The sequence below is a fragment of the Aedes aegypti genome, chromosome 2, assembly GCF_002204515.2.
Source record: "Aedes aegypti strain LVP_AGWG chromosome 2, AaegL5.0 Primary Assembly, whole genome shotgun sequence".
NCBI classification, from domain to species: domain Eukaryota; kingdom Metazoa; phylum Arthropoda; class Insecta; order Diptera; family Culicidae; genus Aedes; species Aedes aegypti.
Window position 1 is genome coordinate 400,779,762 of NC_035108.1, and position 13,656 is coordinate 400,793,417.

General features: G+C 39.9%; 1 protein-coding gene across 2 annotated transcripts; it reads right to left on the minus strand.

The window, feature by feature from the left end:
- Positions 1-11,552: 11,552 nt before the first annotated feature.
- On the minus strand, positions 11,553-12,886 carry LOC5577898. 2 transcript variants are annotated; one of them, XM_021847144.1, is made up of 3 exons: positions 12,354-12,886; positions 11,761-12,290; positions 11,553-11,708 (listed from the first exon to the last, which is right to left on the minus strand). In XM_021847144.1, the coding sequence occupies exons 1-2, from the start codon at positions 12,696-12,698 to the stop codon at positions 11,790-11,792; spliced, it is 846 nt and encodes a 281-aa protein (XP_021702836.1). In that variant the 5' UTR covers positions 12,699-12,886; the 3' UTR covers positions 11,553-11,708; positions 11,761-11,789. The 2 variants fall into 2 exon arrangements, with proteins under 2 accessions (XP_021702836.1, XP_001656694.1); XM_001656644.2 differs by having other exon boundaries at positions 11,553-12,290.
- Between the last annotated feature and the right edge of the window lie 770 nt (positions 12,887-13,656).

Genomic DNA, 13,656 nt, shown 5'->3' on the forward strand with positions numbered 1-13,656 from the left:
GTTTGGAGAGGTACAAGTTGCGGCAGATAAAGCAGAAGGAAGGAGAACGGTTCGCCGATTTCATTCTACGTTTGAGACAACAGATTTACGATTGCGGCTTTGACAAATATCCGGAAGAAGTTAAAGAGGTGTTGAGTGAAATATTCCTTATCGATACTATCATCGAAGGGTGCCAGTCTGAAGAACTGCGGCGTAGGATACTACAGCAAGATAGGTGCTTGGCGGAGATTGAGTCGTTAGGTGTGACGTTGGAAGGGATAGATCATCAGGTGAAAGGTTTTAACAGGAGGAACGAACAAGCAGGTTTTGGACAGCAGGTTTTGAGAATTGGAAACGAATCGGGTTCACTTCAGAAGAAGTTTCGCTATCAGTCTACGGGATTCAAGGGAAAGTTTAGTGGAAAGGACGGATATACTTGCTATAACTGTGGTCGCCGTGATCATATTTCTACTTCCGAAACCTGTCCAGCAAAAGGAAAAGTTTGTCATGCCTGTAAACGAGTTGGTCACTTCGAGTCGAGCTGTCGATCCCGAAAGAGGAAGCAGCCACCGCTGACGAAAAACGTGAGAGCTGTAGAGGAGTCCGCCCCTGAGCTAGCTGTCCAGGAGGCTGAATCATCGAAAACCTACTATACATTCCATTCCGGCAACGAATCCAACGTAGTGCCATGTGTGGTTGGCGGAATTCAGTTGGATCTACTAGTTGACTCTGGATCTGATGTGAATCTTGTTCCTGCCAATGTGTGGGAGAACCTCAAGCAGGCTTGTATTGTAGTACACCAGTGCGTGAAAGGCAGCAGTAAAATTCTCAAAGGCTATGCAAACGATAATCCTCTGCCGATACTTGGAACTTTCGTGGCTGATGTTAAAGTTGGGCATAAGGCTGTTCGGGCGGAGTTTTTCGTCATCAAAGGTGGACAAAGGAGCATTTTGGGAAACCAAACGGCCAAGCAACTGGGGATCCTTCAAGTAGGGCTGCAAGTCAATAGTATCGCACATCAGGACGAACCTTTTCCAAAGATTAAAGACGTGCAGGTACACATCCATACAGATCCGGAAGTTAAGCCTGTTTTTCAACCGGTTCGACGCGTCCCAATTCCACTCGAGGCTGCAGTGGACAAGAATTTGAATCAACTGTTAGCAACGGATATTATTGAAGTCAAGCACGGCCCTGCCACTTGGGTTTCCCCTCTGGTCGTAGTGGGAAAAAGCAATGGAGAGCCGAGAATTTGCCTTGATCTGCGGCGAGTGAACAAAGCGGTTCTTCGTGAACGTCATCCGATGCCTGTGGTGGATGAGTACATGGCCAGATTAGGTGAAGGTAAGATTTGGAGCAAGTTGGACATCAAGGACGCATTCCTTCAGGTAGGTCGTTAGAGATGACTAAATAAAGCAATTGCAACTATCTATGATGTGTTTGTCAGGTTGAATTAGCTCCCGCGTCAAGAGATGTCACCACATTTATCACGAACAAGGGGCTTTTTCGGTTTAAAAGACTTCCTTTTGGATTGGTCTGTGCTCCGGAACTGTTCCAAAAGGTCATGGACCAGATATTAGCGGGTTGCACTGGAACATATTGGTATCTAGATGATGTAGTAGTTGAAGGAAAGGATCTACAAGAACACGACGAAAGGCTTAATGAAGTATTGAAACGTTTTAACGATCGGTCAGTCCAACTCAACTGGGAGAAATGCGTATTTCGTGCAAAGAAAATTGATTTTGTGGGTTATACTATTTCAGCTGAAGGTATATATCCATTGAGTTCAAAGATTGAAACAATACTGTCCTTCCGTCAACCTGATTCTGAATCGGAGGTCCGCAGTTTCTTGGGATTGGCAAATTATTTAAACAAATTCATTCCTGATTTGGCTACTCTCGATGAACCTCTGCGACAGTTAACAAGAAAGGGCTGTGCGTTTGTTTGGACTGAGCAACATCAACAATCTTTTGAACAAATCAAAGCTGCAATGGCCAATGCCGGGTCATTAGGATTCTTCAACACTGAAGACCGCACTGCAGTCATGGCTGATGCTAGTCCAACGGGGCTAGGGGCCCTGCTCCTTCAAACAGATAGGTCAGGATGTAGTCGAGTCGTCAGTTGTGCCTCAAAATCTTTAACAGAGACGGAGAAAAAGTACTGCCAAACCGAGAAGGAAGCCTTGGCTATCGTATGGAGCGTTGAGCGTTTTTACACCTATTTGTACGGAAATGAATTCGATATTTTGACTGATCGCAAGGCCTTGGAGTTCTTGTTCACCGTGCGCTCGAGACCTTGTGCTAGAATCGAACGTTGGGTATTGAGGCTTCAAGCATTCGACTACAGAGTTATCTACATACCTGGCGAGAAAAACGTAGCAGATGTTTTATCTCGGCTGGCGACACTCAAACCGATCCCATTTGATCCATCAGAAGAAATTGCGATCAGACAAGTTGCTCTGTATGCAGCAACAACAGCTGCATTAGACTGGAAGGAAATAGTTAAAGAGTCACGAGAAGATCCGGAGATTTTCCAAATTCTAGAGTGTCTGGATCAAGATAAGGTCGATGAGATTCCGTTGGCTTATCGTATAGTTGCCAACGAACTATGTCGTTGTGATGATGTCCTTTTGAGAACTGACAGAATTGTTGTACCTGCTGTGCTGCGTCACCGTGTGTTGTGTGTTGCCCACGAAGGACATATCGGTATGCGAATGATGAAGGCTCATTTGCGTTGTGCTGTTTGGTGGCCTAAAATGGATTCAGCGGTAGAGGATTTTGTGAAGAAATGCCGCTCATGTGCTTTGGTTGCTGCTCCGGATCCACCTGTACCGATGATTCGTAAGGAGATGCCTTATGGGCCCTGGGAAGAAGTTGCGGTAGATTTTTTAGGTCCATTACCAGAGGGACAGACACTGTTCGTTGTTGTGGATTTTTACAGTCGCTTCATAGAAATTTGTGAGATGACACAGATTACAGCAAACGACACTATTTTACAGCTGTCTAAGATTTTTTGCCGTTACGGGGTGCCCATAACTTTACGCGCAGATAACGGTCCTCAGTTGAGTACTTCTTGTGAAGAGTTCAGCACCTTTTGTGAAGAGATGGGGATTCGTCTGGTGAATACCATTCCATACTGGCCGCAGCAAAATGGCGAAGTGGAGCGACAGAATCGATCCATTTTGAAACGACTAAAGATTGCTCAGGAGTTAGGTCAAGACTGGAGAAGAGTTCTGGATCAATACATCTTGTCCTACCATTCTACTCCTCATCCTACAACAGGACGGTGTCCTTTTGACCTAATGTTTGGAAGGCGAATTCGCAGCAAACTACCGCAAATACCACGTGAGGTTTCAGCCGATGAAGGAGTCAGTGATCGCGATCGAGAACAAAAAGAAAAGGGGAAGGTTTACGCTGATCAAAAACGACGAGCTTGTCAAAGCAACATTGAGGTGGGCGATAAGGTATTGGTTAAAAGATTTCGCAAAGAGAATAAGCTTAGCACAAATTTCTCACCAGAAGAGCATTCCGTTGTTCGAAGACGGGGAGCGGATGTGACCATAAAATCGTTGGAAACTGGTAAGGAATGTCGCCGTAACATCTCACATCTCAAAAAGTTGTCAGATGTGACTTCAACTTGCGAGAGCAGCAATGATGCAGTGCCTTCAAACGAAGAAGCAGAACACAGTCTAGCTGCTGGAAATGAGGATATTCAAGTTTCAACTGAGGCTAGGGAACTAATCGATCGAAGATTACATTTGCAACGAAATAGGAAAGAGCCTGCTAGGTTTTTGGACTACCTGCCACACTAAAATAAGTTAAGGGGGGGTTGTAGGGTCGTACCCTCGGTTGAATCCTAAATATAAATAAAGCTGTTTTAGTTCAGTGTAGGATGATGGATGGTAGAGAGGAGAGAAGGGAAGAAGATCAGTGTCAGCAAGGGAAGTTGGATGTAGCGGTTGTTGAGCAAAATATAGACTGTGTATAGAATTCGTGAGAAACGTGAAAGTGTACTTCTACGAGTAATCCGAACCCCACAGATATCTGTTCTGACATTCTTTTCTTTCAAACCCCATTTCAAGCCTGTCCCCCCACTTTATCAATAAGAATGTTGACGAATCACGATAATCTGAAGATCGTGACCAGAACGGAGGTAGGATTTATCACTAGGGACCAACCACCACCAAAATTGATTGAATTTCTTGTAATGATTCAAAAATAAAATCAACGTGGAGAAAACGATCACTGCAGATAATAATTATTTTTCTAACGTTCGCTTTAGCCACGAGATGCATCGAAAAGGGCGGTCAAAGTCACCCCCTAGGCCCAATATCACCCCGCACGAAAAAAAAATATCGTGCTTGCCTTCAAAAAATCCGTCCGCGAAACAACCCAATGATTTATGTAATCGCATGTAAAAAGTCATCCATATATTACGTAACGTTTTTAGGGAGATGAGGGGGTTCAGAGAAACGCAACGATTCGTACAAAATATTCGCACTTTTCATTGAAAAAAAATTGGCCGAGGTTAAAAGAGGCTGAAAATTGTGCAATTTATCGCGGTTTATGGACGTCCCCTAATGTTTTAAGGAAGCTTCAATAAATTCGTCAGGAGGTGAGGTGTAGGTTCAATGGTTTGTTTCGTATAATTTATAATAGGGGGTGTCCATGAGATACGTGTCACAAAAACATACCACTTTCTACAACAACCCCGCCCATCCGCCCTACGTACCACTTTTTATATGGAACCTTCAAAAAACTTGTATGATTCGTCACATCTTGCAGAACACCTCCTTCCCCCTAATAACATGACGTACTTAATGTATGACCCATATATGGTTCTCGATCTATTCTGAGGCCCATACTGCCGTTGGTTCTACGCATATTTGTCCCGCGGTCCATTAGGGTTACATAGAACATGAGACAAGTATGCGTAGTTCACGTGTTATAAGTAAAGAAGATTCGACGACCATTTGTGGAACCGGCTTTTTTTTTTTTTCATTTTTACTGTTTATTTAACTTTTTACTACATTCACAAACATAACAATGTATAGTCTAACATACATAGTGTTTTTTTTTTTAAATGTACCTTAATTCTAATCATTAACTAAATTCTGTTGGTGTTCAACAGATGTTAAGATAGTTTTTGAAATGTTTACAAAACAGTATGCGATTATTCCATCTATAATCTTGTATATCTTTCTTGAACATGTATAAACTTGGATTCTTATGATTTTTGACATTGTACACTATTGCTTCACATACTAGCCATAATGCTGCTTTTAATCTACAATTATGTTTTCCTATTCCACGATAAAGTAGCAAATGTGGCGAAGTTATTTTAATTTTTAATCGGTTTTTGATTATGTCAGACACCCAGTTCCATATATCAGCTGTTTTTATACAATTCATAAACCGATGGACGTTATTATCTGGTTTTCCACACACATCGCATGAAAAGCTATCTATGTTAGCAAGATTGTTAAACATTTTAATTTTGTTCGGAATGATGTCATTAAATATCTCATACAATGTTGACCTAGCTGATAAACTTAAAAAGTTTTGATTGATGTTCTCCCATACTACTTCCCAATGTATTTGAGGATACTTTTTTTCAACCTTAATTTCAATATTTAGTTTAGTTAACATGTATTCATAAATTTGCTTGTTAGTTACTAGATGCGTCATATCTTTGATTTCTTTTGCTTTCTGAATAAGACGTTGTGTATTTAAACTTAGTCCTTTCAAATTGTGTGTTCTTATCAAATAGTGACTTATAGCAGTGGCACCTTTGAAAAGTAAACTTCTCACGAAAAGAGATTTACACTGAGTGTCTACATCTATTAAATTCAACCCTCCCTTAAAATAATGCAAGTATAATTGTGAGCGTTCTATTTTAAAGATTCTATTATAACCCCATAAAAAACTTCCCGTTATTTTACGTATTTGTGCAATGTGTATATTGCTGTCTGATTGATGGTAAGATTTGAGCAACATACCACAATTTCGAGAGAATATAGGTGTTTAAAACAACGACCTTTTCCAAAAGATTAAGTCTTCTAGACATATGAGCTTGGATTGTAGCATTTAAGGCTTGAATAACTTTTCTGTAGTTGGTTTCGACTACTTTTCTATAATTGGTACCAATAAAAATACCTAAAATTTTCAATTCATCTTTTTCAGTGATCTTCTGTGGTCCTATCGCACAATTGTTAAAACGCAAAAAACCTGATTTCCTTAAATTCAGCTTTATACCAGCGAACTTAGAGAAATTTTCTAAAATTCCCATCACTGCATCAATTTCTTGGTCAGATCTAATGATCAAAGTCAAATCATCTGCGAAAGCAAGAACACGTACGAATCTGTTCAAAATCAGAATTCCTGATAAACTTTTATTTAAATGTATTATTAATGGCTCAATGTATAACGTGAAAAGTAACATTGACAAAGGACAACCTTGTCGTACTGATTTCTCTATTTTGAAAGATTGTGTCAAAAACCCGTTTACTAAAACTTTAGAAAAGGCATTTTTGTATAGCTGCTTAATGCAGTTTACGACTTGTTGCGGTATATCAAACTTAAGCATGATTTCCCACAAACGTTCATGGCAAACCTTGTCAAAAGCTTTCTCTAGATCTAGACTGAGCAAAGCAAATTTGAATTTTTTTGATTGTTGAGCTTTAATTACAAGAGTACGAATGATGTCGAGATTATCTGTACAACTTTTGTTTTTGATACCAGCTGTTTGGCCCTCATCAATAATTTCTTCAAGACATTTCTTAAGACGGTTTGCGATAATTTTACATAAAAGCTTGTAGTCGGTGTTCAATAGACTAATTGGTCTATAATTGTTTATGTCATTCTTGTTTCCTATTTTCGGGATTAGTGTCACAATCCCATCGGAAAAACTCTCTAATGGTTTCACTGAACCGTTAAATATTCCGTTGAAAAGCTTTAGTAGATCGGTTTTTAATGTAGTGTAGTGAACTAGATAAAACTCGTAGGTGATCCCATCTGGCCCAGGTGCTTTTTTCAAAGTACAGCGTTTAATAGTATCTAGCAATTCATTTTCTGTTATGGGTTCAATAAGATCTTGTTTCGAATTTGCACTTAGAACTTTGGTTAATGAATTCAACATACAGTCAGCTGCAACATTATCATGCCTGCCAGCGAACAAATCCTTATAATGATCATAAACTATTTGCTTAGTTTCTAATTGATCACAAAGAACACCTTTATCATTTTTTAGCTGTAGCACATTAGGGTTAGATTGCATTTTCACAATTTTAGATACTTGGTAAATACCCATTTTTTCGTTCTCCAACATCGTGTTTGGTTTAAAATTGGAGCTTATGGATTTTAGGCGATTAGTTTCTATATTTATACAGTCGACTCTCCACATCTCGATGTTCTACATCTCGATATCTCTCCCTATGTCGATGATTTTTTCGGTCCCTTCATTCTGCATACACTCCCACTCTCCATATCTCGATATCCTCCTTATCTCGATATCTCCCTATCTCGATGTGATTTTCGTTCCCAATTTTCTCTCCGTATGTCAATATGCCCATTATCAAAGGTTACTAGACTAGATTTTAGAGATTCAAAACAATTTGCGAGTACGAAATGACATCTGTTTGTTTTTGATTTCCTGGCAACGGAGTGATTTTCAATCTAGTATTCGTTAAAAATTTGTTCTATGTCTCGATCTCTCCCTATCTCGATGGTCCCTTCGATATCGAGATATGGAGAGGCGACTGTAATATCTGATTTGGTTTTTGCTAATTCATCACTCACATTTTGACCATTCATTTGTTTGATTTCTAACTGTTTCAGCTTAGCGTAACAAAGATCTTTTTGAGTTCGGTTTCGATTACTTAATTCAAAAAATTTTGATTTGTAAAATTGCCTTATCTTGTTTTTAACGTCGAAAGACCACCATTCTGCAAAATTATTATTGTACTTATTTCTGGATTTTAAACTATTATACACATTATCAAACTCTTCGGTTACGTCAGCATCTTGCAACAAGAAATTTTTAATCTTCCAGCACCCTCTCCCTACGACAGGTGACCTTAGATTGGGTTCAATTTGGTAACAGAATTGGATCGCATGGTGGTCAGAGAAGGGAATCGCATTAGTTTCAAATTTACTAATTTTTTTAAACAAATTGTTCGTTGAATAAAATCGATCGATGCGCGAGGCGGCATCATTCCTAAAAAAGGTTAATTGCTTTTTATGGCCTTTGATCTTCAGCTCAACATCCATAAGATTGAACCGATTTGTAAGGGTTTTTAAACCTCGGCAAACGTTCTTGAAGTTCCCACGGGTATCATCATCTTCCAAAATACAATTGAAATCACCGCCTACTATCGTATCGGTAGCTGCAACTTTACTCATGTGAGTAATTGTCTGAACTTCGAACAAATCATCCCGCTCTGCTTTGAACTGAGAACCAGCATGCGCGTAAATATTTACAAAATTAACACCATCAATAATCATCGAAATAATTCGCCCACATGGGCTTTTCATACAATCATGTACTTCAATGGATTTTCGTACTAGCAAGGCCGTTCCAGAGCATTTTCCATCCCGGTTAACAACGGCAAGGTGTGATGGTAAAAAAGAAAAATCGTCAAATGCGACTTCTTGTAGAAGAACTATATCCAAATCATTGGTCAAAATAAACTCTTTCAAAAGCGACTTTTTAACATCAACTTTTATAGCATTTATGTTAATTGAAGCTACTTTCCGAATAACGTTCATTTCAGAATAAATATAACGCCAAATTTTCAAAGTAATTAATCGTTATCCAAAAATCATAACAGTAAACGTTGCTGAAGTTGTCATAATAATAAAACGGAAGGTGATCCCTATTAAAGTGTAAATCGTTATCCGGGCTCATAACCTGAGACATAGCCAAAGTTCCAATCCATAAAGCAATAGAAGTACATATCATTTTCCGATACCATGTCCATATAAACGTAGCAAAAGATTTTCTAGGCAGCCATAAAATACGAAGGAAATCCCAGCAGAAGTATAAAAACCATCCATAATCAAAACTCCAAAACCATAGCCAAAGTCATCATCACTTAAAAGTTCGCAAAAGACGGCATCCCTAATCTCAATTCTTCGACCTTGCCCTCCGATCTTTTCCCTTCTATTGAATGGGCTCGGATTCAATGATTTTTAGTGGATCACTATCCTTTTTCTGCTTCCGGCTTCTGGAAGCTCGCGTGTTACCTTCATCCTCTGTTGAAGATCCCTCATGTTGTCTTTTCGTTGCCGAGCAATCAACCTCCATGTTCGGCAGGCCGTCGCTATCGTCCGTGTCGACCGTTGCGCCAATCGTTTTGTCAGCATTCTGCGTTGCAGGAGCCTTAACCACGTGGCTCGATTCGCCTTCCTCACTGTTGCACACGGGTTCAGCCACCATTTTGGCAGCTGGAACTAGCAGCGTCATCTTACTTCCCTCAGTTCCAACGACTGGTGGCTTACTCTTCAGCATCGCAGCGAAACTAGGTGGTTGTGGCGGTGAAGACACAGAAGAAGACCCAGCAGAATCGGGCCGGCCAACTTCTGCGTTTTCGACCACTTCCGTGTTCCGTTTGTTGTTCGATGTATTCCGAGGGCAGTCTGCCTTCAGATGGCCCTCCTGTTTGCACAAGAAACACTTATGCTTCACACCTTCGTAGTAGATTCTTCCTCGCCGGTTGAGAAAGAATAGAGTTGCCGGGATTTCTTTCTTGATCTCGATGTATACACCGCGGACTCCCGTGGTTAGGTCCAGTTCCAGCTGAGCTGGAAACTTTTCTCGCACCATCCGACGTACAACTCCATACTTTCCGAGCACATTACCAATCTCCTGGTCGGGAACTTCTGGCGGCAGATCAAAAATCCGGATGTATTTGCTACATCCTCCGGCGACCGACATTTTGACTTCGACCGTTTCACCACTTGAGTACTGGAACACGTGATTCTCTGGATTTTGCATGAGAGCGTCTTTCATTGCTCGTTCGTTCATGAATTTGATGCAAATGCACCGTTCTTCGGAAATCTTGTAGCTGCTCTCCATTGTAAACTTATCCGCATCGAACGATTTGACGAAACGCGCAATTTCCACGACGCTAGGGCCAGGAGCACCATCCGGAAATCTGAACATCAGCGTATTCTTCACGAGACCGTCCATTGTCTAGCTATTGTTTCACTTTGTTTCCAACACAATATACAACCACTGTTAACAAGCTCTTTTGTGCAAAGCCTCCGATCTAATAGAAAGCGTCTATACTGAACAAGATCTGATCGTCAACTGGCTTCGTTCTAGTTTTTGACCAATTTGTCCTTATTTTAGCAACTACCTTTTCCTTTTCAGCACAACGTAGTTTTCAAACCTTTCCCTTGTTTGATATCACGGTAAAAATACATTAAACTAAACAATAATGCTTGACTATGGCTTGAACTCAATCGCCGGTTTTATTTTCTACACTTTAACTAAACGCATATGCGAGAGTACTACCAGATGACGTCATTCAAAACTTTTTCCAAAGGTTCTAACTTTTATGTCCACTCTAAAGCGCTTTTTTCAATTAATTGAACTATTGAATATTGCAGCTCTTGTATATTTTAAAATTTAGCAATTATTTTTTAGTGCGTCAAATAAGGAACATAGTGCGTCAAATTAGGCACATTGAAGAATTGATGCGTCAATTAAGGAACCTAATGTGTTCCACAAAAAGTCAATCAAACATAAAGAAAAAAAAAACGATTTTTTTACTGATTTTTCCCTAATTCTATAATAGTTGAGCTAGCATAGGTTCAAATTTCAACAAAATCGGACAGGTTTTGACGATTTGACAAATGTTTGAATTTAGAATTTTCTTAACCGCGTCAAATATGGTACGTCCACGGTATATCTTATTTCTACAACTGGCTAGACTGAAATTGCCGGTCAAAACGAATACCCAGACTTTATCTAATATGAAATTTTCCATGGCGTTAAGGCGAAGTAGGCCGTCATTGAAATTTGTACGCGTCGTTGATGATTGTTGCTAGTTCATCTCACCATTTCGAATCAAAGAAAATCAGTTGGTTTTGCACTGACACACCTGAAAAAGTATCAGCATACTTTATGCATGTAAACGCGTACAGTGATACTTTTTCAAGTCAACATAAACTATCAAGACTGAGTTTTATCACTTTGAAATGTAAGCTGAAAAGTCATCATTGTTGCCAAAACGAATGACGGGCTACTTAGCCTTAACTGGATCCGTAACTCAGCCAATAAATTGAATCATGATGCGTTTCAAATTCCACTTTGCTCATTGTGAAAGAAAAAGGAGGGTAGATGACCGTCATTTCTCGCAAAAAGGGTGTAGAGGGTGTGCATGATGATCGCAGTTCGTGAAATACGTGAACTTTTGAGGTGACTTGACTTAACACCTCCCCAATGGTGGACATTCAGGCTACGCCCAAGCTGAAAGTGTACGGTAAACCAAACCTAAATGAAGACTAATTGAAAGTCTACAAAATAGACAATTCATTCTAACAGCAAAATTTTTCGAAAAAATAATAGATTGATACATACTTATGATAACATTTATTTATACAGTAACTAATGATACTGAGAGTCAAAGAATAGAGCATTTTAGTAGGTTGATACAATAATTAGCACGGCGATTGCTATTTTTAAAACGTTGATACTAATTTAAAGTGCGACAAATTCTTAGTCGCTTAAAGCATAATCAATGCGTATGCAGAATGTTTAAATTACTTGTACAACCGATTACCTATCGAACATTTAGGTCACGTTCAACATCAACCGTCATTATGTTGGCTCATTTCGAATTCTATGCGTTCTTGCGAAACCAGGGCTTGAATTTTCTCCTGTAGAAGCAGAGCTCGCAGCTTGGGCAGTTCCCCCAGTTGCGCTGCTAAATTCAACCCAAAATACAGAAACTCATCCTGGATGGGTTGGGTTAGCGACGACGCTATGCTATCTCTTGTGCTTTGTATAAGTTCGATGGTTGAATTCGATTCTTCGATGTGTGCATTTCGTTCAGCATTCCATCCGTTTCCATTTGGAGGCAGTTGCGTTGAGAGACGAATAGCTTTTTTCGTCGAGGCAGGTACCGAGGCGCGTGTTAGTTCTGCTGAACGTTTTCGACAGATGTTTGAAGAATGGCTTCGATTCTCGAGAACGTCTGCATATTGCCATAAGGGATCGGCTGAATCATGTTCTCGTGATTCTGGAGATGCAGTTCTATCACTCTGTGGGCTGGATGGCTCTATCTTACAATAAGTTCCTGATGCATTGTTCTGTAATGAATTGTGAGCAGTTATGTTTCGAAAGATTTTCGATGATAAACGATTTAAACTTACAGTGCTGTTTCGTGTTGGGTAACACTTGGAGAGAAATTCATCTGCTGTGCTGTACCATGGTATTTTAGTATTGTAATAGCCATTAGGTCCCGGTCCAGAGAGCCGAGATTTTTTCATTTTATTTCTCTCGATGTTGTAAGTATCTCTGATGATTTTAATCCTTCGCTTCACTTCTTCAACGGTACCGGCGTTCGTTTGATACAACATGTTGTTGAAAGCTTCATTTCTCGTGGTTTGGTTTCTATAATCGTAGTGAGCGTGATTCCACAAGCACTCTTTTTCTCGGTACGATTCCAACAGTTGCATGATTTCCTCGAAGGTCATTTTTGGATTTCGTTCCGACATTTTCACAAATTACTCGTGATAGGTGAGATCAAGAATCTAAATAAAAGGTTATTACACGGAAAAACTACAATTTTCATTCATTAGTTTTGGCTAGCACTAGCGGATAATTTATTTTAACAATACACGTCAAACAGTAGCATCACTCTACTGCGGTAGGTGTTTGCTAGCAAAGTGACAACTTATTACCTGGAGGGCGTTAGCAAGCGGCCATTAGCGTTAGTGCTAGGAGAGTTTTTCAATCTTGTGTTGGCCTGTTTCATCTATGCTATATGTTTTTCGATGCAGCAGTGACGATTGAAGAGTAGACATAAAATTCTTAACATATCTACGAATTACAGAACAAAATACAGTTAACTCTCCCTTACTCGATATCCCGTATCTCGATATCGAGTTAGAGAACCATAGTAAAAGTTGGTTTTCATGGCTAACTCGATGGTCCCTTGGAACGCAGTTGCACTGCTTTTGTGTTCTGTAACTCGATACCTCCCTAACTCGATGGTCCCTTCAATATCGAGTAAGGGAGAGATGACTGTAATATAAATGGTCGGGGTTAAGTCAGAGGGGACCAAGTACAAAACTTGAGAAAATTTGATTATTCTTTCATTAGATGCGAAATTACCCTACTTTTATTTCACTTTGATCAGATTTAATGAATGCTGTAAACTGCGAGAAGTTTATATCAAATTTACTTTGGATGAACAATAAAAATCGATAAAAGTGTGCAGTCAGAGTGGACCAAGTGCTTATAACCTTAACAGCGAAAATGATCAGGCGGCGTCCACAAATTACGTAACGCTCGAAGGGGGGGAGGGGTAGGCTCAAACGTTACGACTCATACAAAAAAAAATAAAATTTCCATACAAAAAGCGTTACGGAGGGGGTCGAAAATTTTCAATTTTAGCGTTACGTAATAAATGGATGCCGCCTCAGTGCGCTGAGGAATGCAAGGAAATGAAAG

Excerpts from the sequence above, each read along its gene's own strand:
- LOC5577898 (XM_021847144.1), bottom strand. The coding sequence starts at position 12,698 with ATGTCGGAACGAAATCCAAAAATGACCTTCGAGGAAATCATGCAACTG. Across the intron at positions 12,291-12,353 it reads ACCCAACACGAAACAGCACT|AACAATGCATCAGGAACTTA; the intron begins GTAAGTTTAAAT and ends AATTCATTACAG.